The 26130-nt window shown below is 39.9% G+C and overlaps 1 protein-coding gene across 1 annotated transcript; it reads right to left on the bottom strand.

Moving 5' to 3' along the window:
- Nucleotides 1–820: 820 nt before the first annotated feature.
- Nucleotides 821–2091, bottom strand: LOC110870564 (stress response protein nst1-like). Its single transcript, XM_022119746.1, has 2 exons — nt 1755–2091; nt 821–1689 (listed from the first exon to the last, which is right to left on the bottom strand). Exons 1-2 carry the CDS (start codon nt 2089–2091, stop codon nt 821–823), a joined length of 1206 nt encoding a protein of 401 aa, XP_021975438.1.
- Nucleotides 2092–26130: the final 24039 nt, after the last annotated feature.

Raw genomic sequence — 26130 nt, 5'->3', positions numbered from 1 at the left:
TCTTATCTTTCAGACATTCTGAAACTTTCCTTCTCAATTCATCGACGTTCTCTTGACTGAAAAACTCAACAAGAGTTGGAAAGTTTGACGTATCAACATTTTCAGAAGTTTCTTCATCACTACAATCTTCGACCTCAACCCTGTCATAGTTATCAGCTTCATCAACATACTTGTACTGATACTTGGGCTGTTGGTTGACATCAAATGCATTCAACTCTTCTTCAAAGTCAAACTTGAAGTTAGGATCAGCAATACGCGTCATCTCGATAATATCATTCATGGTGTAAGTATGCCTCATTTCTCCTTCCTCAACTTCAGGCTCTAGACGCAAAATCAAATTTTCTCGTTTATCAATATTCTGATCCTCAACGTTCTCCCCCTCACCTGTAGCATCCTCAGGCTCTTCATTCATATCATCATGAAGATAATCTTCAACATTCTCTTCATTAGATGCTTCTGTGACTTTAACACCAGTACCACCTTGACCGTCGTCATCATCATCACTATGACTACTTGCAGAGAATACATCGTCCACATCATCTGCCTTGTCTTCATCATCATCCTCTTCGTCATCATCCTCTTCGATATCTTCCTCATCATTAATAACATCATCAATTAATACATCTTCCTCAAAAATAGCGAAAACAGCAGATATTGGACGAGGATTCTGAATAGGTGATTCAGAAACAGAAGATGGAACAATTGATCTTTCAGCAATTTCACTAACACCTTCAACACACTTTCCTTTATTCTTCATCTGAGCATCAATTTCAGCTTGACGTCGAGCTCTAACCTCTTCAACTTCAATCTCTTCAAATCTCTACTCAACAGACTTTCCAAGCAAGTTTTCTAACACTTTATTCATCATGTAAATCTCGTGTTCTTTCATTGCTTTAGCAGCTTCCAACTCTTTGTTCTTTAACTCAAAGTACTTATTCTGCTCATCTCTACGTGCTTTCTCTTCTTCTAACTCAGCAACTTTGACTTTAAGAATATCAATTTTTGTCTGATCAGCTTCAACTTTCTTTAACAATGAAGAATTTTCAGCTTCCACAGACTTAACACGCTTTTCCAATTTCTTCTCACGATCTACCAACCTTTTGTTTTCAATCAACACTTCTTCAACTTTCTTTTCTAACCTCTTCACTTGCTCATTATTAGCAAAGTCGAAATCTCCAATTTCTTCAAGAGAAATACCCTCCGGAACATTTGGAAAAGTTTTGTAACCAGAAGAACCAGGTGTAATTTGGACAGGTGGTTGTGTGGATGGTAGAGTTTGAAAGATTTGTTGGGAAGTAACAACAGGTTGTTCTTGGATTGGTGCTTGGTGTGGTGGTGATAGATGTGGTGGTGAATGATGTAGTGGTGAAAAATGTGGTGGAGGTGATGGTGGTGGTGTAGGTTGTTTTGGTGGTGATTTATGTGGTGATTGAGGTGATGATGGTTCAGGTGGTGGTGATGGTGGTTGACTTGGTTTTGATTTCGGTGTGCGTTTAGGAAACCTGACAATCAACTTTCTCCATGCTGCTTGTGGAGAAGTCACACGCTTTCTAGCACTTGCTTTCTTCCTACCACCAGACGATGACGGTGTCTGAGAATCTATAACATGCTCAGGAGATGGATTGTATAATTCATCATCTTTATCTTCTTTCCTCTTTCTCTTAAGCTGTTTCTCTTTTTCAATCTCAGCTTTAATTCTCTTTCATCAATTTCTTCATCAGACAAGCTTGAAGAACTTTTATTTTCATCGTCACCTTCTTCATCGCCAGCTGCAAGTTCTTTACTAATAGCTTTCAATAACTTTGAAGATTCGGGAGTCAAACGAACATCTCCTTCAACATTAACTTCTGCTTCAGCTTCAGCTTTATCTTCAGCTTCTGCTTCTTCCTCAGATTCATCAACAAGCATAGTCTCAACACTTTTCTTTTGACACTTTTTCTTCGGTTGAGAAGATGAACCCTCCTCTACTTGAACTTTCGGAGTTGCTTTCCTGCTCTTCTTCTTCTTCTCTTCTTTCAAGAACCACTCGTTTCTAGATTCTTTGAAATCTTCAAGTACTTTCAACTCATCAGCATAACTCTTTTCTTTCATTTCTTTATCATTCCTCTAGTTCTGATGATTGATTGGATCTGGATCTTGATAATTCTTGTCTTTGATGAACCCAAAGAATTCAACCTTTGCTGATGGCTCTGGATGGTTTGGGTGATATCTGGCCAATTGCTTCAAAGACTCATTATCCATGTGATACTGCACCAACAAATCATTCTTTTCATCTCTCTCCAAATCAGGATACGCATGGTCTAACATCATCTGCACAAATCTGGGATAAACCCAAGTCTTGCTCTTTGAAGTGATATTTTCTACCATGTAATGAAATATAATCTTTGAAAAGTTATACTTCTTATTCAACACAAGAGCTGTCACCATATTCATTTGATAGTCTCTCATCACGTTGTAACCTCCCTTCCTGTGACTGAGAGCATGCAGGACTGAATGGATAAGAAACTTGTAAAGCCTTGGAAAACACGCTTTCAAGTAGTTGGCTTTGTTTAGTGGACCATTGTAACCCAACCGCAACATGCATCCTTTTACCAACCTCTCTGGGAACTTTGTAGGAGAATTCTCATCATCCGAAAAGTTTATCACCTCTCGTACAAGCTGCTCTGTGATAATTATTGGTTTATCTTGGCCGTTTAAGCTCACAATCGAATTGATTGTTTTACTTTCTTCGTCATATGTTGCATTTTTCCAGAATCTTTCAATGTGTGATCTGAATACCAAATGTTGATTCGTCAAGGCTTTCTGAATCGGTAACCTTCCCATGAACTCTAGAATCCCTGTGAATCCAGCCATCTTTGGAATCTCTTTATCATAAACACAACAAATGTTGTGTAGTGGATCAAATAGCACATTCGAAACCTGAAAGATACAACATAAGACCAAGTTAAACACTTTGAAAATTTTTCAAACCAAAACAGCATTCAAACGAAATCATCTCATACGAAATCATACACACAAGCGAAATTACGTTTCATGCGGAATTACAATTCAAACGAAATCACATATTGTCACACCCTGGCTTTGCGGAAGCGTGGTTAATTTGGTGTGACTTCTTAATACCATAGCTTAACCATAACAAAGCTATATGAATAAAAACCATGCAAGATCATCCATTCATTTAAGTTTTAAAACCAAATACAATAACATTGAATCAACGGAAACACACCCTAACGACATAAACATTGTTCAGCAAACATAAACATAAACACAGTTTAAGGACTGTGACTTGTCCAGGAAAGAGTCACATTCCCTAAACCCGGATGACCTCGTACTAGTGCAGCGGGAAAACGTGCCATACCGTGCCAGATCCTTTAATTCCCTGAAATACATGTAAGTTGAAAAATCAACAATAATGTTGAGCGAGTTCATGTGTAGTGAGTAAGTAAAACCTTTGTAAAATGTCTGTATGTATGAAAATTCCTGGTATGTAGCAGTAAGGAAAAAGAGATCAATTAATGTGTAGCTAATACATTAATAAGTGAAATGGCCTAGGAAGCACTCAAACCTGTAACGCGAATTTCATACCGGTCCTTCCGGCGGAACGACATAGTCACCACATGCAGCCACACGCTGGCTCATGCGTGGGGCTCGCAACACCCGATAGATCTATCACTCATGCCTCTCGGTCCTTATACAAGGATTAATGGTCTTACGATAATAGCCTACCCATTCACATGATCTAGGTAATAACCCTCCTTACGCTAACCATACCATGTAATAAGTATTCATAATCAAAGTAACATGTATTTCACCCCCGCCGTTTAGAAAACTGAAAACAGTTAAGAGAAAAAGGGGGACATGAACTCACAGTCGGTGCGTCTCTACTAAGTATACTCCAAATCACGCAGCTGAGCAACGACCTACATGTACTAACTCTATTAGACGGACGGCCGTGCCTTAGCTTTATGGTTTACGTTTTAGGAAATAGTTAGACAACTATTTCGTGTTTACGTTCTATGCATACTTGGTAATTAATCTCCTTCCCAAGGATGGGGGATTTTAATACATGTGTGCTCGAAATATATTATTAAGTCTTACTTAATATATGTTTATTTTCCAATTCCAAAATATAAATATTTTTCTCAAAAATATTATATTTTCATTTCACATAATTTCCCCAAAATAATACGTCGACAAAACTACGCGTTCATAAATATTTCCGTATAATGCGTAAGTTACGTTTTAACGATCGAGTGGTAATAATAATTACCGATGTAACTTATATATTTATTGTGAAAGCGTTCGTATTATTTTGGATTCGTTATCGTTCGTAAATATTATTTTTACTCTAAAAATAATATTTATACACTTCACAAAATAGTGACAAATAATGTTGTGAGAAAATATATTTACTAAATAAATATATATTTATCACGTGTTCGAGTTGTGAAAATCCTACCTCCGATATTTGTAAATAAAGTCGTGGAGAAACTTATATTTTTGAAAACATGTCAAAAAGTATTTCTAACACTTATAGTGAAAATATTTCTAAGTGTTAGGTTTTTGGAAAAATTTCGCCAGAGTTTCCTCTGTAACTGGAGGTGGCCACGCTTTCAAGCGCTCAGAGGATTAGAGCACATGGCTACGAACCACGGTGTCGGGGGTTCGAATCCCTCCTATCATTTTCTTTTACAAAACAATTCAACAACTTCTTCATTCAATCAAAACAATTTTCAACGCAACAAACTAGTTAACAAGTATGTAATTTGTAGAAATTTCATGAACTTGTAGTTTTCTAAAATTATAGTGTAGATCCCCTTATATTTAGTGGATCTTCATATAAAGTAATTCGATCTCGTAAAAACCTCGTTTTTAGAGAAAATCCGTCTTTACAACTTCTAGTCACTTTTACAAAAATTGTTATTTTGTCGAAACTTTTGTGTTACACAAGTGCTTACACACTTGTGTGTTCTAAAAATCATACTTGTAAGTGTAAGATCCGTTTTTAGAAAACATGATTTCTGTGATGCGTGGTTCTTTGAAAATACCACCTGCAGATACGTAGATCTGCTAGTTTTAAATACTATTTCACAAGTAAAACACTTTTACACAAGTTCATGATTCGTGTGTGGTAGAGTTTCACCTTTTAACCCTTGTTCCATTCAAAAGAACCTTATGTCATGATTCGTGATCATAACCAACCCGGGTTAAATGATGATCCGAGCTACCACAACATAGATCGGGTCTAAATAATCACAAATTTCAATTACTACAACCTTTACACATTACATGATCTTTTATCCATCTTTTACATGCCTTTTTAGTAGACTTTAAAGCTTCAAATTGCAAGATTCCGAGTTTTAATCGTTACACATCATATTAACCACTCTAGATTAGTTCAAGAAGGTGTATTAAGTGACATACCACTAGCTCGAGGCTAGGGAAGAATCTAAGCGCAAATGAGGTGGATAAAAGCTAGAGAAAGAGGTCCTTCGAACTCCGAGTGCACCAAGCCTCCTAATACGTGATCCTTGAAGTTTATATGATGTTGGAATGTGAAGATGGAACTCGAAAATGGATGGATGGAGCAAGGGGGTGTTCGGCCGAAAGTTTTTGAGGGAGAGGGAGAGTAGTTTGTGTGTTGTATGGAAATGTGAATGTTCATTTGTGCCAAACAAGTTACTTATAGACAATTTAGAGATTATGGACCAAAGGTTTCAATGTCCTCTTGATTTCAAACAATCTTGATTAAAATATTCAAAAGTGTACAAGTGTGTCCCCCCTTAGTTGGGGACGGTTAGGAAGGGGGGGGGGTCTTGGTTGGATGGTAACTAATAGTTAGATTTAATAGTTAGGTTAAGTAGGTTAGTTAGGTACTTAACCCGGTTAGTTGTGTGTTGTGTTTTATGGCGGGTGTTAGGGTGTTCAGGGACCCTAACTGGCTCAGAAAAAGACCAATAATATTTATGGCAGTATTTTCATGTTCCGGGTAAAGTCCGGTTGTTCGGTTGGATAGTAATCCGTTAAAGCGCTTAACAAAGCTTTTAAGTGTCGTTAATGCCCTTTTTAGTGACACAACTTATTCCCGACACTTTGGAAAGTGTCTAGTAATATTTTTCTCATGTTTTGGCACTTTATTAGTTAGCTAGAAGCTGAATTGTTTACTAAAGTGCTGAGTTTTGTGCTTAGTGTACGTTTTAGGCACATCCAGTCATTGTAACTTATCCCTAGAGACGCAGTTCTACAACCCTTGTATCCCTACACTCACTATGGGTGTAGTGAAATATTTCTGGCTCATACAGGCCTTAGAGGCAATATCTGCCTGATGCTGGCTTTATCAGCATGTTCAATAGGTTATCCGTTCATAGTGCTACTGTGCTTTTGTGCATCATGTTTGTCACTAGAGTTCAGTGTGTAATTTATGTAGTGACGGTAATTAAAGTATGATGCAGATATGTACAAGTATCAGAGATCAAGTAGCAGTTTATCAGCAATTTCAAGCAAGCACAGTAATTAAGCAGTAATTAATTATTAATTAAACCGTACGGATACCTGATTTGGTGAGGGTTATCACATTCTCCCCCCGTTAGAAAAATTTCGTCCCGAAATTTTAAGTTCTGCTTGTAGAAGCAGGGTTCTTAGGAAATAGGTGGGGGTATTTCTCTTTCATCCGGTCCTCACGTTCCCAGGTGTATTCAGGACCATGTTTGGCATTCCAACGAACCTTGACGAGCTTGACACTGCTCCGGCGGGTCTTGTTCACTTTCCAATCCGTAACCTCAACAGGTTCTTCAACGAAGTGGAGCGTGTCGTCAACGTGAATTTCGTCGGTAGGAATGACAACGGTATCTTGAGTTGGACTCTTCCTCAAATTTGATACGTGGAACGTATCGTGAACACTATTCAGTTCGGCAGGTAGATCCAACTTGTATGCTACGGACCCAATTCTTTCCAAGATTTTGAACGGACCAATATATCGCGGATTTAACTTCCCACGCTTCCCAAAGCGTGCCACACCCTTCCAGGGTGATACCTTCAACAAAACCATATCTTCTACCTCAAATTCTAGAGGTTTCCTTTTCCGATCCGCGTGGGCTTTCTGCCAGTCACGAGCCGCACTGATGCGATCTCGAATCTGTGCATTCTTATATGTGGTTTCCTGGACCACACTAGGCCCAACCAACTGTCTATCACCTGTGTCAGGCCAACAAAGCGGTTATCTGCACTTGCGGCCATATAAAGCTTCGAATGGCGCGGCACCAATACTGGTGTGGTAGCTGTTGTTGTATGAAAATTCGACCAAAGGCAAATGCTTATCCCAGCTACCGCCCAAATCCATCACACATGCTCTCAGCATGTCTTCCAAAGTCTGTATCGTCCGTTCGCTTTGACCGTCGGTTTGCGGGTGAAACGCGGTGCTCATATTCAATTGCGAGCCAAAAGCTTCTTGGAAGGATTGCCAAATCCTTGATACGAACCTTCCGTCTCTATCAGAGATGATTGAGAGAGGTACTCCATGGCGTGTAGCAATTTCTCTCATGTAAATTTCGGCCAACTTGCTCGTATTATCCTTTTCTCTGATAGGTAAAAAGTGCGCTGACTTCGTTAATTGATCCACTATTACCCAAATAGTGTCATGGCCTTTTGGCGTTCTTGGCAGTTTTGTAATAAAATCCATGGAGATTTGTTCCCATTTCCACTTGGGAATCTCTGGTTGTTGCAGAAGTCCTGAAGGCTTCTGGTATTCCGCTTTCACTTTAGCGCATGTTAAACACTTGCTCACATAAACAGCCACATCGCCTTTCATCCTAGGCCACCAGTAATAATCCTTAAGGTCCTGGTACATCTTATCCGCTCCAGGGTGGATAGAGTACCGCGATTTGTGAGCTTCATCGAAAATAACCTTCCTTAAACCTCCAAACAAAGGAACCCAAATCCTTTTCTAAAAACATAACGTTCCTTCCTTGTTTGGTACCATTAGCTTCTCCATCCCACGGAGATATTCTTCTTCAAGGTTTCCTTCCTTGAGAGCTTCTTTTTGCGCGGCACGAATGCGCAAGGAAAGATCGGTCTGAATAATCATTTCCAAAGCCCTAACCCTTATGGGCTTGATCCTCTCCTTTCGACTTAGGGCATCGGCGACCACATTCGCCTTCCCTGGATGATACTTAATCTCGCAGTCGTAATCATTCAACAGCTCAACCCATCGTCTTTGTCTCATATTCAACTCCTTCTGGTTGAATATATGTTGTAGACTCTTGTGATCTGTGAAAATTGTACACTTCGTACCATAAAGGTAGTGTCTCCAGATCTTTAAAGCAAAAATCACTGCGCCTAGTTCCAAATCATGCGTGGTATAGTTCTTTTCGTGCACTTTCAATTGACGCGATGCGTAAACTATAACCTTTTGGCGTTGCATCAACACACAACCCAATCATTGACGCGAAGCGTCGCAGTATACCACAAAATCATCCGTACCTTCCGGTAGGGATAAGATCGGCGCGTTGCAGAGCTTTTCCTTTAATATCTGGAACGCTTCTTCCTGTTTGATTCCCCCATCAAACTTCTTATCTTTCTGGGTGATGAGCGTCAATGGTTGAGCGATTTTTGAAAAATCCTCAATAAACCTTCGATAATAGCCAGCCAAACCCAAGAATTGTCGAATCTCGGTTGGCGTCCTTGGCGTTTCCCAATTCTTGATCGCTTCGATCTTGGTTGGATCCACGTGTATTCCATTTCCATTTACCACGTGTCCAAGGAATTGCACTTCGCGTAGCCAAAACTCGCACTTAGGGAACTTGGCATACAACTGTTCCTTCTTCAGCAACTCCAGAATGGCTCTTAAATGCTGTTCATGCTCACTGCAGATCGAAGATCTATTCATCAAATCCATGAACACTGCAGGTGCGTTTGTCAACCCAAACGGCATAACTAGGAACTCGTAGTGCCCATAACGAGTTCTGAAGGCTGTCTTTGGGTTACTCTCCTCTTGTATCCTTAACTGATGGTATCCAGATCGAAGATCGATCTTTGAATAAAAGCTCGAACCTTGCAGTTGGTCAAACAGATCATCAATCCTTGGTAGAGGGTATCTATTCTTGATCGTCAGCTTATTCAACTCTCGGTAGTCGATACACATTCGAAGACTACCGTCCTTCTTCTTGCCAAACAAAGCTGGAGCTCCCCAAGGCGAGAAGCTTGGTCGGATAATTCCCTTGTCTAACAACTCTTGAAGTTGTGTCGACAGTTCTTGCATTTCAGAAGGGGCAAGTCTATAAGGTGCCTTAGCCACAGGCGCGACGCCTGGAACTAAATCGATGCGAAACTCTACTTGCCTCTGAGGCGGCAGTCCAGGCAAGTCTTCTGGGAAGACTTCTGGGTATTCCCTCACGACAGGGATGTCTTTGATCCTCGGCTCAGCAGCCTTCTTATCCAAAATATGTGCCAGGAAGGCAGCACATCCCTTCCGCAAACACTTACGCGCTTTCAAGCAGCTGATAATTCTCAAAGGCGTCTCACGCTTCTCTCCATGAACCACAATGGTCTCACCATCATCGGTTGGGATACGAACGACCTTTTCGTGGCAAACAATTTCAGCCTTGTTGCCTGATAACCAATCCATTCCTACCACCACGTCGAAGCTTCCCAACTGGACTGGTAGTAGATCCAAAACAAACTCACGCGCTCCCAATTCGAGCACACAACCTCTGATAACTTCGTTGGCTTCTACTATCTTTCCATTAGCCAATTCAATTGAGTACGGAATATCTAACTTACTAGCGGCTAACCCAAGCATATTCTTAAACTCTAATGATACGAAGCTATAATCGGCACCAGTATCAAATAAAACGGATGCATAGCGTTGAGTAATATGGGACGTACCGATATCCATGCTTGGATTCCTGGCGTGCTTCCTTAGCCCGGTGTTAGACATCTTTCCCATAATTTTGTTTAATCTCCTTTGGGCAATCTTTCCTATAGTGCCTCATATCCCCGCAGTTGTAACATCCCTTATCTTTTCCTTTTCCTTTCTTTCCACGCTTCATCTCACGCCAACACGTTTCCCTGTTGTGTCCCACTTTGCCACAGTTGTCACACTTCCCATTTTTACATCGCCCGGTATGATGACGTCGGCACCTGTCGCATTTAGGTAGCTTACCCATATACTCTTTTCTCTTTTTGGCCTTGTTGTTGCTACTCGACTGGGTACCCTGTTTGAAATTCGCCAACTTTCTCTTGTTGTCCCCAGATGACTCTACATGAGTCTCCTTCTTCTCCTCAGAGGTTGAAAATTTGTTCATCCTGATTGCCTCTTCAGTCAAGGCTACACTTAGATTGATGGCCTCAGTGATCGTTGCAGGCTTTGATGTCGTCACCATGCTCATGATTTGGGGTGCCAATCCCCAAATGAAACGCTCAATCCTCTTAAACTCCGGATCTACCATGTAAGGAACAATACGCGACAGAACTTGGAACTTCTCCACATACTCAGCTATTTTTGGACCTTCCATCTTCAAGTTCCAGAACTCAGTCTCCACCTTCTGGCTTTCTGTTCTCGAACAGTACTTTTTATACATTAGCTCTTTTAGCTCGTCCCATGATAAAGCATACGCAACAGCCTCGCCCATTGTCTGAACCTGTAGTTTCCACCATGACAGAGCCCCATCTCGGAACAGCCCGGAAATGTACGTGACCTGATCCTCTGGGGCGCATTTGCTCGCACGCAAAACAGTGTCCGTCTTCTCAACCCAGCGCACGAAGGCTACGGCACCCCCAGTGCCGTCGAAATGTAGGGGCTGGCAGCCTAAGAACTGCTTGTAGGTGCAGCCGTTGGGTGGTTTGTTTCCGGGGGGAGAGGCCTCGTACTGTGCGATGAACTGTAAGAGTCGTTCTTGAAATTCCGCCTCTGTCGTCGGCAAAGGGTTGTTGGTATCGGTGTTCCCTCGAGTCGACATCTTCCTAGAAGGAAGTCGGTTAGGTCGGGTCTTAGTAAGGACACGAGCACATAAGTCTCTGTTTAACGAATAAGACCTCAGAGGTATATTACATTTACGTAAATACGCAGTTGTTTAACAATTAATCACATATCACCACGGTTATAGCACAGCTGGCAGATAGGAACGTAGCAAGCAAACATGTGGTATTATAGTTATAGCACAGATATGTAAATCATCAACGTGCTTAGTGGGAGCATAGCGACGATATTTTTCATCAGTCATTAGTCATAAGTATTGTCGTATGTTTAAAGATGATCGGGCTTTCATTATCCTCCGGCCACAATCACTGTGTCTTACCAAAATGCATCACATCAGAAGAGACATAGGGTCACCCTACCCTTGTCCAACAAGTATATCGGTGCATCATAATTACGTGGTCAGAAGTGATCCTCAAAAGTCTCCAAAATCCCCACTTATCATTAGCATCTTTTCCCAAGAGTAATGCAATCCGCTTAATCCAGAAAGCAACTATACTGGTGACTGAGGTGGGAAAGAAAAGTATACTGTTAACGTGCGTGAGTCATTTGCTCTATCGCTTGTTAGTTTAGACATGAACATCAGAATCCCGGGAATGGTGAAAGAACAAAGGTCAATAGCACAAAGGAGTCTTGATGTATGCGGCGGATCAAAGCATGCTGGTGGAGGACGTGGTGTTTTACTTAAAGTCTTCAGACAATATGCCGTCTTGTGATGTAGACACTTAACTCATGTCTTCGGTTATGTAATGTTTTGTATTTGAAGTTGCCCTTTGTGGTGTCAGCTCAAGCTTCAACGTCCCGTGACTCATATCCTCAACTGCAGTTGATGTTATAGGAGCAACTTATCCTGTGTGTGTGTTTTTCATAATGCGAGGAATGGTAAGGGTTTATAGCTAGTATAGTGCGTTTATAGGGACCATCAAATCGGCTTATCAAGCGTTGTAGAGAAGAATGTAGCAAGCGGTGCGGTCAGTTGGGGGGGGGGGGTTATTTCCAGTAGTGCCATCGCTGTGCTTAGGGCGGAGTGCTTCATGTTATGCAATTGCCTGTGAGTTGCGTTTTCGCAGCTCTGCTTCTATCCTTGACAACATACTGGTGTTTGTGTCACGCCTGGGTGGCATTCTCTTCTGCCGAAATGGCATGAAGTGGGTTAGACAACTTTCCAATTGTCTATGAGATACATAGCACCATAAGCCATCATGTACGCACCTAATTTTACACGTAAATATACTCAATGTATGGGTGGGGAAACAAATTTCTGAGCCTTCACATAGGCTTGCCAATTTGGCTTGTTGCTTGAAATAGAATGAACTCGAGGCTTCATCGCCCTGGTCATTCGTGTTCGAGTTATTTTCTGCCACATTGGTTTTCATTAGCTTGACCCGCAGAGTCCACCAGGATTTCTGTGCACTACAAGTCGTTATTACGTGGGCCCCCGTAATAATAAATTGTCTTGCACAGTTACCCCAAATTTTCTCTCGTCCAAGCAGATGATCAATCAAGGAGCAACAGCAGGTGCATCGGCATGAACAGGGTCATGCTCCAATGTGGTGTTAGGAGCAACGCCTGGCTCAGGGGCCACAGCTGGCTCCGGATCAACAAACTCCATCTCAAAATCAGTTGGATCAACCATCACAGGGGGTTACAGGATCCTCCAAGGGCTGGTCTAAGTGTATGAACTTAAGGTCATGGTCTGGATCAAAACCAGATGGAAGAACAGGATCACCCTCAATACTGTGATCAAACTCAAAGCTGTGTGCGGGAACCGGTGCAGCCGATGATGCCGCATCAGGGTCGGCGTTGTGTGAATGGTGCTGCACTCCCTGTATATGCGAAAATGCGGATGTCAGAAACTCAAATGAGTCTGGGACAGGGGAATGGGCAGGAGTTTCCCCTGCAGGAGCGTCCGCAAGCAGTAGGCTAATACCAGTAGCAATAGGGCCTCGCTCTCGAATGGGTCCTCCTCTAGTAGATCGTTATCGTCGTCAGAGGTCACGTCGGGGGGGGGGGCATATCAACGACAGGATAAGCGGCAAGGGGCACAGGAGCAGGGATCATCGCGAGTGGCAAACTCCCAACAAGATGGCCATCAGTAGGCTCTGCTATGACTTCAGGCAGCGCAAAAGGGCTGAAAGTCGTCATTGTCTGTGCCGGTAGTATCGGAAATGTACACCTCGTGCTTCGATGAAACTATGTCATCTGATACTATGGCCATGGGATTCGTAGTGTCCATCTTTCTAGTACAGGATGAAAGCATGACGTTTGTAACACAAACACGTATACGTATAATGATTAATCATATATTCATATAAACATGTAAGTCAACAATAAACAATCAAATAATTCTCCTAGTCCCACTAGTCTCCCAGTCTCCTAGACTGACATTCCTAGTCCCACTAGCCAAATTCTCCCAGCCTCTAAGACTGCTCTATCATCTACCTCGACCTCTTAGATCGAGCCTCGGTATCCAAGACCGAGCCTCAGCCTCCAAGACTGAGCCTACTCTTCCTAGTCTCACTAGCTATCTACCTCGATCTATTAGATCGAGCCTCGGTCTCCAAGACCGAGCCTCAGCCTCCAAGGCTGAGCCTAAAAATGAATAAATAAAATGTGCTCAACATTTGTTTGTAAAAACGTTTTGGATCTGGACTTAAGTGGTATGCAGTAAAAATGTTTTCGTGAGAGCCCTAGTGATCATAGTCTAGACTCGAGAAGGAATCCTAGTTCGCTATGATCAGAGCTCTGATACCAAGCTGTCACACCCTGGCTTTGAGGAAGCGTGGTTAATTTGGTGTGACTTCTTAATACCATAGCTTAACCATAACAAAGCTATATGAATAAAAACCATGCAAGATCATCCATTCATTTAAGTTTTAAAACCAAATACAATAACATTGAATCAACGGAAACACACCCTAACGACATAAACATTGTTCAGCAAACATAAACATAAACACAGTTTAAGGACTGTGACTTGTCCAGGAAAGAGTCACATTCCCTAAACCCGGATGACCTCGTACTAGTGCAGCGGGAAAACGTGCCATACCGTGCCAGATCCTTTAATTCCCTGAAATACATGTAAGTTGAAAAATCAACAATAATGTTGAGCGAGTTCATGTGTAGTGAGTAAGTAAAACCTTTGTAAAATGTCTGTATGTATGAAAATTCCTGGTATGTAGCAGTAAGGAAAAAGAGATCAATTAATATGTAGCTAATACATTAATAAGTGAAATGGCCTAGGAAGCACTCAAACCTGTAATGCGAATTTCATACCGGTCCTTCCGGCGGAACGACATAGTCACCACATGCAGCCACACGCTGGCTCATGCGTGGGGCTCGCAACACCCGATAGATCTATCACTCATGCCTCTCGGTCCTTATACAAGGATTAATGGTCTTACGATAATAGCCTACCCATTCACATGATCTAGGTAATAACCCTCCTTACGCTAACCATACCATGTAATAAGTATTCATAATCAAAGTAACATGTATTTCACCCCCGCAGTTTAGAAAACTGAAAACAGTTAAGAGAAAAAGGGGGACATGAACTCACAGTCGGTGCGTCTCTACCAAGTATACTCCAAATCACGCAGGTGAGCAACGACCTACATGTACTAACTCTATTAGACGGACGGCCGTGCCTTAGCTTTATGGTTTACGTTTTAGGAAATAGTTAGACAACTATTTCGTGTTTACGTTCTATGCATACTTGGTAATTAATCTCCTTCCCAAGGATGGGGGATTTTAATACATGTGTGCTCGAAATATATTATTAAGTCTTACTTAATATATGTTTATTTTCCAATTCCAAAATATAAATATTTTTCTCAAAAATATTATATTTTCATTTCACATAATTTCCCCAAAATAATACGTCGACAAAACTACGCGTTCATAAATATTTCCGTATAATGCGTAAGTTACGTTTTAACGATCGAGTGGTCATAATAATTACCGATGTAACTTATATATTTATTGTGAAAGCGTTCGTATTATTTTGGATTCGTTATCGTTCGTAAATATTATTTTTACTCTAAAAATAATATTTATACACTTCACAAAATAGTGACAAATAATGTTGTGAGAAAATATATTTACTAAATAAATATATATTTATCACGTGTTCGAGTTGTGAAAATCCCACCTCGGATATTTGTAAATAAAGTCATGGAGAAACTTATATTTTTGAAAACATGTCAAAAAGTATTTCTAACACTTATAGTGAAAATATTTCTAAGTGTTAGGTTTTTGGAAAAATTTCGCCAGAGTTTCCTCTGTAACTGGAGGTCGCCACGCTTTCAAGCGCTCAGAGGATTAGAGCATATGGCTACGAACCACGGTGTCGGGGGTTCGAATCCCTCCTATCATTTTCTTTTACAAAACAATTCAACAACTTCTTCATTCAATCAAAACAATTTTCAACGCAACAAACTAGTTAACAAGTATGTAATTTGTAGAAATTTCATGAACTTGTAGTTTTCTAAAATTATAGTGTAGATCCCCTTATATTTAGTGGATCTTCATATAAAGTAATTCGATCTCATAAAAACCTCGTTTTTAGAGAAAATCCGTCTTTACAACTTCTAGTCACTTTTACAAAAATTGTTATTTTGTCGAAACTTTTGTGTTACACAAGTGCTTACACACTTGTGTGTTCTAAAAATCATACTTGTAAGTGTAAGATCCGTTTTTAGAAAACATGATTTCTGTGATGCGTGGTTCTTTGAAAATACCACCTGCAGATACGTAGATCTGCTAGTTTTAAATACTATTTCACAAGTAAAACACTTTTACACAAGTTCATGATTCGTGTGTGGTAGAGTTTCACCTTTTAACCCTTGTTCCATTCAAAAGAACCTTATGTCATGATTCGTGATCATAACCAACCCGGGTTAAATGATGATCCGAGCTACCACAACATAGATCGGGTCTAAATAATCACAAATTTCAATTACTACAACCTTTACACATTACATGATCTTTTATCCATCTTTTACATGCCTTTTTAGTAGACTTTAAAGCTTTAAATTGCAAGATTCCGAGTTTTAATCGTTACACATCATATTAACCACTCTAGATTAGTTCAAGAAGGTGTATTAAGTGACATACCACTAGCTCGAGGCTAGGGAAGAATCTAAGCGCAAATGAGGTGGATAAAAGCTAGAGAAAGAGGTCCTTCGAACTCCGAGTGCACCAAGCCTCCTAATACGTGATCCTTGAAGTTTATATGATGTTGGAATGTGAAGATGGAACTCGAAAATGGATGGATGGAGCAAGAGGGTGTTCGGCCGAAAGTTTTTGAGGGAGAGGGAGAGTAGTTTGTGTGTTGTATGGAAATGTGAATGTTCATTTGTGCCAAACAAGTTACTTATAGACAATTTAGAGATTAGGGACCAAAGGTTTCAATGTCCTCTTGATTTCAAACAATCTTGATTAAAATAATCAAAAGTGTACAAGTGTGTCCCCCCTTAGTTGGGGACGGTTTGGAAGGGGGGGGGGTCTTGGTTGGATGGTAACTAATAGTTAGATTTAATAGTTAGGTTAAGTAGGTTAGTTAGGTACTTAACCCGGTTAGTTGTGTGTTGTGTTTTATGGCGGGTGTTAGGGTGTTCAGGGACCCTAACTGGCTCAGAAAAAGACCAATAATATTTATGGCAGTATTTTCATGTTACGGGTAAAGTCCGGTTGTTCGGTTGGATAGTAATCCGTTAAAGCGCTTAACAAAGCTTTTAAGTGTCGTTAATGCCCTTTTTAGTGACACAACTTATTCCCGACACTTTGGAAAGTGTCTAGTAATATTTTTCTCATGTTTTGGCACTTTATTAGTTAGCTAGAAGCTGAATTGTTTACTAAAGTGCTGAGTTTTGTGCTTAGTGTACGTTTTAGGCACATCCAGTCATTGTAACTTATCCCTAGAGACGCAGTTCTACAACCCTTGTATCCCTACACTCACTATGGGTGTAGTGAAATATTTCTGGCTCATACAGGCCTTAGAGGCAATATCTACCTGATGCTGGCTTTATCAGCATGTTCAATAGGTTATCCGTTCATAGTGCTACTGTGCTTTTGTGCATCATGTTTGTCACTAGAGTTCAGTGTGTAATTTATGTAGTGACAGTAACTAAAGTATGATGCAGATATGTACAAGTATCAGAGATCAAGTAGCAGTTTATCAGCAATTTCAAGCAAGCACAGTAATTAAGCAGTAATTAATTATTAATTAAACCGTACGGATACCTGATTTGGTGAGGGTTATCACACATATGATAGTTTGAAGCGAAATTACAGTTTGAAACGAAATAACCTGTTTTACACGAAATACTCATTTCAAACGGAATACCATGTTGAAGCGAAATAACCATTTGAAACGAAATACCATGTTGAAACGGAATGCTTATTTCGTATGAAATAGGTCATAATTTCGTTTGAAATTCCACTCTTATTTCGTTTGAAACTGACAATATCAACACAATGATTTTTCATAAACTGATGAAAAATTGATGATCTGGGTTTGTTATTTGGTTAATTCCGAGCACAAAGACCTGTTTATTGTTCAATTTTAACCACAAAATCCTCCTAGATCTAAGTCCAAACATTCAGATCTACCGACTTCATACGAAATCAGGTTAATCAGATCAAATTGATGCTCTAAACAAGATCTATATCACAATCCGAGTTCAAGGGTATGAGTTTTATTCATTATTACTCACAAACAAACCCTAGATCTAAGTCTCAAACTCAGTTCAATGCCGATCATACGAAAACAGTCCAAAACACCATGAATCTTACCTTTCCCATGATCTAAGTTGAGCTAACCAACTTAAATCACGTATTTAAACAACAATCGGGTAGAATAACGGCTCAAATCGATGATTATTGGGATTTCGTATGAAATCACCTTGACAGTTGCTTTGAAACAAAATCAGAAGAATGATGTCTTTCAAGCAAAATATCCGGTTATTTATAGACAGGCTTATTTCGTGCGAAATAAGCACAGATGCACTCTCACGCGAAATCACATGTTCAAGCGAAATTACTATTTCGTGCGAAATAGTGATTTCGTTTGAAAATTCCAAATTTTTTTAAAAATTTTTCAAACTTTTAACTTTTTGTTATTTTACCGTCACACCCAGTTAAGCAAGTCTAAGTTAATGACCTTGGTCAAACAATTTAGCCTGCCAAGTCCAAGTTAATGAACTTGGCTGACCAATTTATGAAGATGCTGATTTTCTGAAACAATTTTAAGTTCAAGTTAATGAACTTTTGAACTTTCAAACAATTACCAATCACTTTTTCTCAAACTTCTGCTTACCCAACCCTCATGATCCAGATTTATTCAGCACATAAGACTTTGATCATCTGTTCCCCAACGTCTGTTGTCTAAAATAAGATGAAATGCAAATCTTTTTGGTTTTTATAAAATGCAAAACAAACAGACAATCTTTTTGGGTTTTTGATAAGCAACAAACTGTACACACAATATTTTTGTGAGCGTGTTAGGGGATCATATCAGCTGCCAACAAGATACGAGTACCGTTAAGCTTTTATTACATACACAACATTAAACAATTTGCTTTGATTATCGGTATACTGATCCTCTTAAATTTTCACACAAAGTTCAATCTGTTCTGGATACTGATTTAGTGTTTTAAGATCTTAACTTTTACATGTATCCCACCTCAGAATATACTCCTGTATACTAATGATATCTGTAATTGGGTGAATGCGAGACCGTGAGAGCTCAGGCTAGAACTTCCGTTCGTACAGAGAGATGACGGCTCGACTTTCGGTGGGTTCCCTTTAGGGAATCTTTTTTAAAACAGCACATGATTAGCATTTTGCAATGTTTCATCATTTTTTATGCTGAGGGGAGGCTTTACGAGTAAAGCTGTGTAGAGTATTATACAAGGACTAGGCTATTGCTCCCGCAAAATCAGAAGTCCTGGTATAAGACCCCAGATATCATCACGTACAAAGACTTAGTATGTCAGAAATAGGATCTTTCAAACGAGATTTCAGGGGTTACCTATATATCCTGGAGATGTTCCCCACGTAAAAGTAAGTTGTTATTTTATGTTTATATCCCAAACAAATCTACTAAATGTGTAAAAACCTATCGACACATCATTTGCAAGACTGCTTAACACATTTTAACTATACATTTCTTTAGCGTACTGTATCTGTCTAGCTGATGTACTATCATTTCCCCTTTTTACACAAACTCTTTTTCAGTTTTTCAATGTTTTTGGATTTTTCAGATTTTGAAATTTTCTAATGGTTTTGTATTTTTCTGCAAACTTTCTCCCCCTAAAAACAAAGACATATTTTTGTGTTTTTGTTTTTTTTATCAAATGTAGAAAACAAACTGTACAAAAACTTTGACAACATGACGCGAATCACATTAGATCGCTGTCCTCCTCGGCTTCACATTCAACAACCCTCCCAGAAAGCAAATTTTTTAACCCATTTAATTTCAAAAGATAGTTAAATTTCTTTTTGTCAAACGGTTTGGTGTAAAAATCAGCCCTCTGTTCATCAGTGTGTATATGTTCGATTCGAATCAATTTCTTCTCGTGACAATCACGGATGAAATGATGTCGAATTTCTATATGTTGTGTTTTAGAATGGTGAACCGGGTTTTTCGTTATGTTTATCGCTGCTTCATTGTCGACAAATATAGGCGTGTCCAAGAACTGCAAACCAAAGTCTCGCATCTGCTGTTGGATCCAAAGGATCTGTGAGCAACAGCTTGAGGGTGAAACGTATTCAGCCTCGCAAGTAGAGAGCGCTACTGAGGTTTGTTTCTTGCACTGCCAAGTGACTAGTCGAGTTCCGAAGAACTGACAGCCTGCAATGGTGGACTTAGCATTTTGCTTGCAGCTACCAAAATCTGAATCAGCATAACCTGTGAGAGAGAAGTCACCAGACTTAGGATACCACAAGCCGGTGCTTGGGCAACCTTTCAAATAACGTAAAATGCGTTTCACGATTGTCAGATGTGACTGTCTAGGGCTAGACTGATAACGAGCGCATAAACACGTCGGATACATGATGTCCGGGCGGGAAGCAGTAAGATACATCAAAGATCCAATTATCGACCGGTAATACGTCTCGTCCACTTTCTCTCCACTCTCAGCTGGACAGATTCCGTGATTCTGAGCCAGGGGTGTTGATGTTGGAGTAGATGCAGTCATGTTAAACTTCTCTAGAACATCGTTCACGTATTTGGTTTGATGAATGAAGATTCCTTCGGGCATTTGATCCACCTGCAGCCCTAGGAAGAACTTCATCTCCCCCATCGAGCTCATTTCAAACTTTCTTTTCATCACTTTCTCAAAATCCTTACACAAATCATCATTTGTCGATCCAAAGATGATATCGTCGACATAAATCTGCACGATCAATAGATGCCCTGCAACCTCTTTGGTAAACAACGTACTATCAACCGTCCCTCTGGTGAACCCGTTGGCCAGCAGATATTGGGAAAGCGTCTCGTACCAGGCTCTCGGGGCCTGGTGTAAACCGTAAAGCGCTTTATCCAGAAGATAGACTTTGTTTTTGTGTACTAGATCTGTGAACCCCGGCGGTTGTCCAACGTACACTTCCTCTTTCATTTTGCCATATAGGAATGCAGATTTCACATCTAGCTGGTAGACTTTGAATCCTTTCCAGGACGCGAATGCCAGGAAGATTCTTATCGCCTCAAGTCTAGCAACTGGTGCATACACTTCCGTGAAGTCAATGCCTTCCTGCTGACTGAAACCCTATACTACCAATCGTGCTTTATTCCTCACAATCACTCCTCTATCATCCCTTTTACATTTAAAGACCCATTTTGTCTTTATCGGCTTCTGATTTTCAGGAAGATCTACCAATCTCCATACTCCCAGCTTCTCAAACTGCTGCAGCTCTTCCTGCATAGCGTTCACCCAGCTTTCTTCAGTTAAAGCCTCTTTATACGTTCGAGGTTCAACCTGCGAGATGAAACACTTTAGTGAAAAATCAACTTGTAAAGGAGCGACCGATGTATAAAAACATGTAAGAGCTCTGTTGATCTGATCTCACGTTTTTACTCCACTCTGAAGATCACCGATTATCTGCTCTGAAGGATGATAAGACAAAGTTCTTGGCATAACATTGTCAGGCACGTTTACTTCCAATTGCAAGTTCATAATGTCTTGATCACCGGTGTGATCCTCAGCTTCTGTCGTTGCAACATTTGGTTCCTCGTCAAAACTCGGACCGGGTTCCGATTCTGAGTCGTCAGAATTATCGATTGTTGGAGTTGGTTCTTCTGGGTCTTCCTGTGTCGTTCCACTTGGACCGGCCTCGTGATCATTAGTACCCACGTCGGGTTGAGAAACTACCAACGGTCTTGGCACCTGATCTTGTGAACTAGATTGTTGCTGTTGGTATAATAGAACAAGTTCCTCGATACTTGGCTCAGTCGGAAGTTGGAAAGACTCCCAGAGTTTGTCATAATCGAAAAGCAATCTTTGTCCGGGAAGTTGTGGTGAAGGTGTAAACCTCTGACAATCGACATGCTGAACTTGAATTACCTTCCCCAGGCACGGAACGAACACCCTCTTCAGCGGGCTCGGATAACCTACAAAGAAACCCTCATTAGATTTTGCACCAAATTTGCCATCTAGATCTATAAAAGTACACGGAGATCCAAACGGTTCTAAAAACTTCAAATTCGGCTTATAACGATGAAGAAGTTCAAAACAGGTTTTCTTGTATTTCTTCAATGTGAGGACTCGATTCAATGTATAGCACGCTGCTGCAACTGCTTCACTCCAGAAAAATATTGGCAACTTGGAATCGGCGAGCATTGTTCGAGCTGTTTCAATCAAGGTGCGATTCTTTCGTTCAGCTACACCATTTTGCTGTGGAGTGTATGGTGCACTAAATTCATGAAGAATCCCTTTCTCATTACAAAACTCGAGCATGCGATTATTCTTGAACTTCGTTCCATTATCACTTCATATTCTCCTGATCGGCAATTTATACAGCGTTTCCATCTTCTTGAATAAGACCATTAGTGAGTCAAATGTTTGATCTTTTCTCTCCAGACACATCACCCAAGAAAATCTAGTGAAGTCGTTAGTGACCACCAGACAGTACAAGTCTCCACTGATACTTTTCACATTAACCGGCCCAAAGTGATCCATGTGGAGTCTCTCGAGCGGTACCCTGATTGAATTCAACAACTTATGTGGGTGTGTCTTCTTGGTTTGCTTTCCCTTCTTGCACTCTACACAATCATCATTCAAATGAAAATTTTTCAAATTTACACCTTCAACCAAATCATTGTGTACAAGAAAGTTCATTTTCCTAACATGAATGTGGCCCATCTTTCGATGCCACATTTTTGTTTCCTTTTCTGTTGCCTTTGTTTTTGTCACAAAACATTGTTTTTTATGATCAGTTGTTGTTGCGACGCTCATATCGAGTACATACAAGTCATTTTCTCGTGGAGCTCGCATCAACACCATGTCTTCAGGATTTTTAAAACCAGGTTTTATGATTAAACATTCATTTTTAGTAAAGTGTACTGTAAAAGACTTGTCACAAATCTGTGAGATACTCAGCAAATTGTTTTCAAGTTCGATGATATAGTTCACTTTGTCAAACTTTGTTAGAGTTCCTTCACCAACTATTCTGCCACCTTGATTCCCTGCAAATCCAACATATCCTTCGTTGATAGATTTGACGTCATATAGCAAAGCCAACATTCCCGTCATATGCCTTGAAGCTCCCTGTCCATGATCCACTTCGAGATTATTGACCTCGGAAGCCCCTGCATACATCAAAGAAATTTATTCAAACAATGAAGCCCATGATTTCTTTACCTTTGGAACACTACCAAACACAAGATCACATGACACATCAACTTTCGGAATGTTAAAAATGACATTCGGAACATCAGTTTTGACTTTTGGTTTTAAATCTTCCTTCTTAATTGGTGGAAATTCCTCAAGCAACTTGTCTAATTCAAATTCCAGTTTATCAACATCATTTTCGTAAACTTTTGGTTCAGATTTTAGCTCACTTTCCATCTTCTTCTCTTCAACTGACTGTTTTGGTTTTGCCACCCATGATTGACTTTCAAAAATTTTTGTCTTTTGATAAACCTTTGAAGTTTTTCGGGTTTTCGAAGATTTGCCAATCTCAAAGATTGATTTCGGCTTTTCTTCAGACTTCAAAGATTCACCTCTTTTCAAAATTCGAACGGGGGAAACCATAGGTTTTTTATCCTTAACATCAGTTTGAGTTTTAGATTTGGATTTTTGTAAAACTAGTTTCTCAAACTTTTTCACGCACTGCTTAGCCATATGACCAATCTCATTGCAGCGATAACAAATTCTTTTGTCATACTCGACAAAAGTTGATTTGTAGGTCTCTTCTCTCAACTTTTTCGTTGCAATAAAATCATCAACGGCTTTTTGACTGAAGATATACTCTTTTTCAACAACCGTGTTCTTACCAGCAACAAAAACCTCACATAACTTTTCTTTTGGCTTGACATTCTTCTTATCCATATTCTTTTCAAAACCAACACCTTTGTTTTTGAAACTTTTACCATTTCTTTTGTTAGACCCATTGTTACCCACCCAATCCTTTTTCCCAGGGTTGTTCGGTTGTTGTTTCACAAAAGACATTTTAGGTTTTGAAAGAAACTTGTTGTTGTTAACCTCAGAAATGTCAATCTCAACAAGCTTAAACACTTTTTCAACATTTTGCATGTTCGCGTTCTGAATTGGATACTCAAAATCAGAACAGAGTTTGTCAGTCCCGGACATTGTGTAAACCACAATGATCGGATCATCATTCACAACTGTATCTGATTTTGGTATGAACTTGTCTAAGAAGTTAACATCTTCTTCAGAATCAGAAATGGAGTTTTCAAAATGAATTTTAATGGTATCAAACTCTGAGTTATCACTTTCTTCATCTAACACTTGGTTAACAACGGTTTTGATCACCTGTGACTCATTATCAGTGTCAGATGGAGAAAATGTAACATCAATATTCTCAGGTAACTCATTCTCAACGGTTCTTAACTTGAGATTCAATGCAGATTCCACCCCATCTAGATACTTTTGAGTGTAATGATTCCACATTGGGGGTGGAACACTTTTGAAGACAGGTTTCGCATCAGATTGTTTCGGAACAATTTGATCAATAACATATGATGAAGCAGTGTAACTCATCAGTTTCTTATCAACTCTCTCAGTTTCAATTTTCATTAACTCAAGTTCTTTTTTCAAAGAAGCAATTGTGTCCAGATGGATGTTAATTTCCATCTGTTTATCCATGACAGTAGATTTTAGCAATTTCGTGGCTTTATCATTTTCAAAACTTTCTGTTTTAATCATCTTGATTGATCGTGCCAAATTGTCATATGCTTCTTTTACCTCACTGAGATCAAATTTTACTTCATCAGTAAATTTCTTCAATTCTTGAAATTTGTTGTCTTTTTCAAGACAGTCCATGCAGGGTTTTGAACAATTTTTGCATGGAATTTCATGAATTGAATCAACCTTTTCAGAAACCTTTTCTTCGTTATCAATTTTAACATCCGTTTTACCAAAACCATCAGACTCTGACTCGGACACTTCTCCCGATTTGATCTCCTCAATTTCTGATTTCTCGTCAGACTCCTTTTGAACTGACTCTATTTCGACAGACACATTTTCAACTGACTCGGTGTCGACAGACTCCATTTTGACAGATTCTGTTTCTACCTCTTTCAGCTTTCCCATCAATGCTTTGTCTGCAATCTCCTTTAGAATCTCTTCATTCATTTCTTTGGAGACGTCTATTATCTCTTCAACAGGAGCTTTCTCAAAATCGTACTGTAGGCAGAATCCGGTAGTTGGTTCGCCAAAGAAACCTGCAAAAGATTCAAACATATTAGGAGGCATTATTGATTTGAAAGAACTAGCAATAACCTCCTGTTCAGATTGATAGTAGTAAACTTCTGCAGCCACTTCCTCAAGATCAGCCAAACTCTCTTTAGACACTACTTCACTAACAACCTCAGTTTCAACAACGCTTTCAGGTTCTTCCACAATTTCTGCCATCATTGCCATGCCCTCACTACCAGGGATATATTTATCCCAACTGAAACCTTCAGCAACCTTCTCATCATCCTGATTCACTAGAAGAGCTTTTTCAGGCTTGTTTTCGATCTGAGGTCTTTGAGTGAATGGTTGTTGACTTGTCTTGTGATAGATAGCTTGTCTGTAATAGTCGTTTGAGAATGGATTTTGATGGTTGTTGACCTCTCTGTTCGGACACTCACGCTTGAAATGTCCCTTTTCTTTACATTTGAAACAGGTGACTTTAGATTTATCAAACCCAAGCTTTTGATCCGGTCCTGAAAGACTGTTCCGACCAGTTATTTCCAGAAATCGTTGAGCTCTCCTCACCAGGCTTGCCATTCCCCATTTGATATCGATCAACTCCAACTCTTTTGGATCGATCTGATCATAATCTTCCTTTGTCATATCAGGGTTCCCAATTCTACCTACAACCAAACTCTCATAAGATTCAAGCACCGAAGCAAGTAGTCCTATGTGTTGTTTTGCGGATGATTCAGTAAAGTCTTGAGAATTCTTTATGTTCACCGCTATGTTACACAGAATTCCTGGACCTTGACTTTGACTGTTTGATCCTGACGAACTTTGGGTATATGATTGATCTGGTGAGTTTTGAACCTTTGGATTTGGTTCAAAACTTGCAAATGGTGAATTATTGCTACTTGATGTGCCAGGTGAAACTCCGGATGTCGAATCAGCACTGAAAGCTGTCTGGATCTTTGGGCTTAGATTTGTTGTTGCCGGAGAACTTCCTTTGTAGTATAATGAAACGTCTTGTTGAACATTGGAAGAATTCATCTTTTGAATCTTTGTCAACTCAAGTTCATGTGCTTCGATCTTCTCAATGAATCAGCTAAGGTTGAATTTGACATACTCCAAATTGTTTTTCAACACCAACAGATAAGTACCCCATTCATCGTATGGCAACGCATCCGCCAGCTTATCGACCCATTCTTCATCCGTTTTGTTTATGCCCAACCTCTTCATCTCAACAACCAGACGGCAATATCTTTCAATCAACTGTTTTGTTGTTTCACCCTTTAT

The sequence above is a fragment of the Helianthus annuus genome, chromosome 8 (assembly GCF_002127325.2).
Source record: "Helianthus annuus cultivar XRQ/B chromosome 8, HanXRQr2.0-SUNRISE, whole genome shotgun sequence".
NCBI classification, from domain to species: domain Eukaryota; kingdom Viridiplantae; phylum Streptophyta; class Magnoliopsida; order Asterales; family Asteraceae; genus Helianthus; species Helianthus annuus.
The sequence above is the reverse complement of the archived record's forward strand: the minus strand, read 5'-3'. Positions and strand labels throughout refer to the sequence as shown.

Coding starts and splice junctions, on each gene's coding strand:
- LOC110870564 (XM_022119746.1), bottom strand. CDS start 2,091: ATGAAAGAAAAGAGTTATGCTGATGAGTTGAAAGTACTTGAAGATTTC. Junction 1,690..1,754: donor TGCAGCTGGCGATGAAGAAG/GTGACGATGAAA, acceptor AGAGAATTAAAG/CTGAGATTGAAAAAGAGAAA.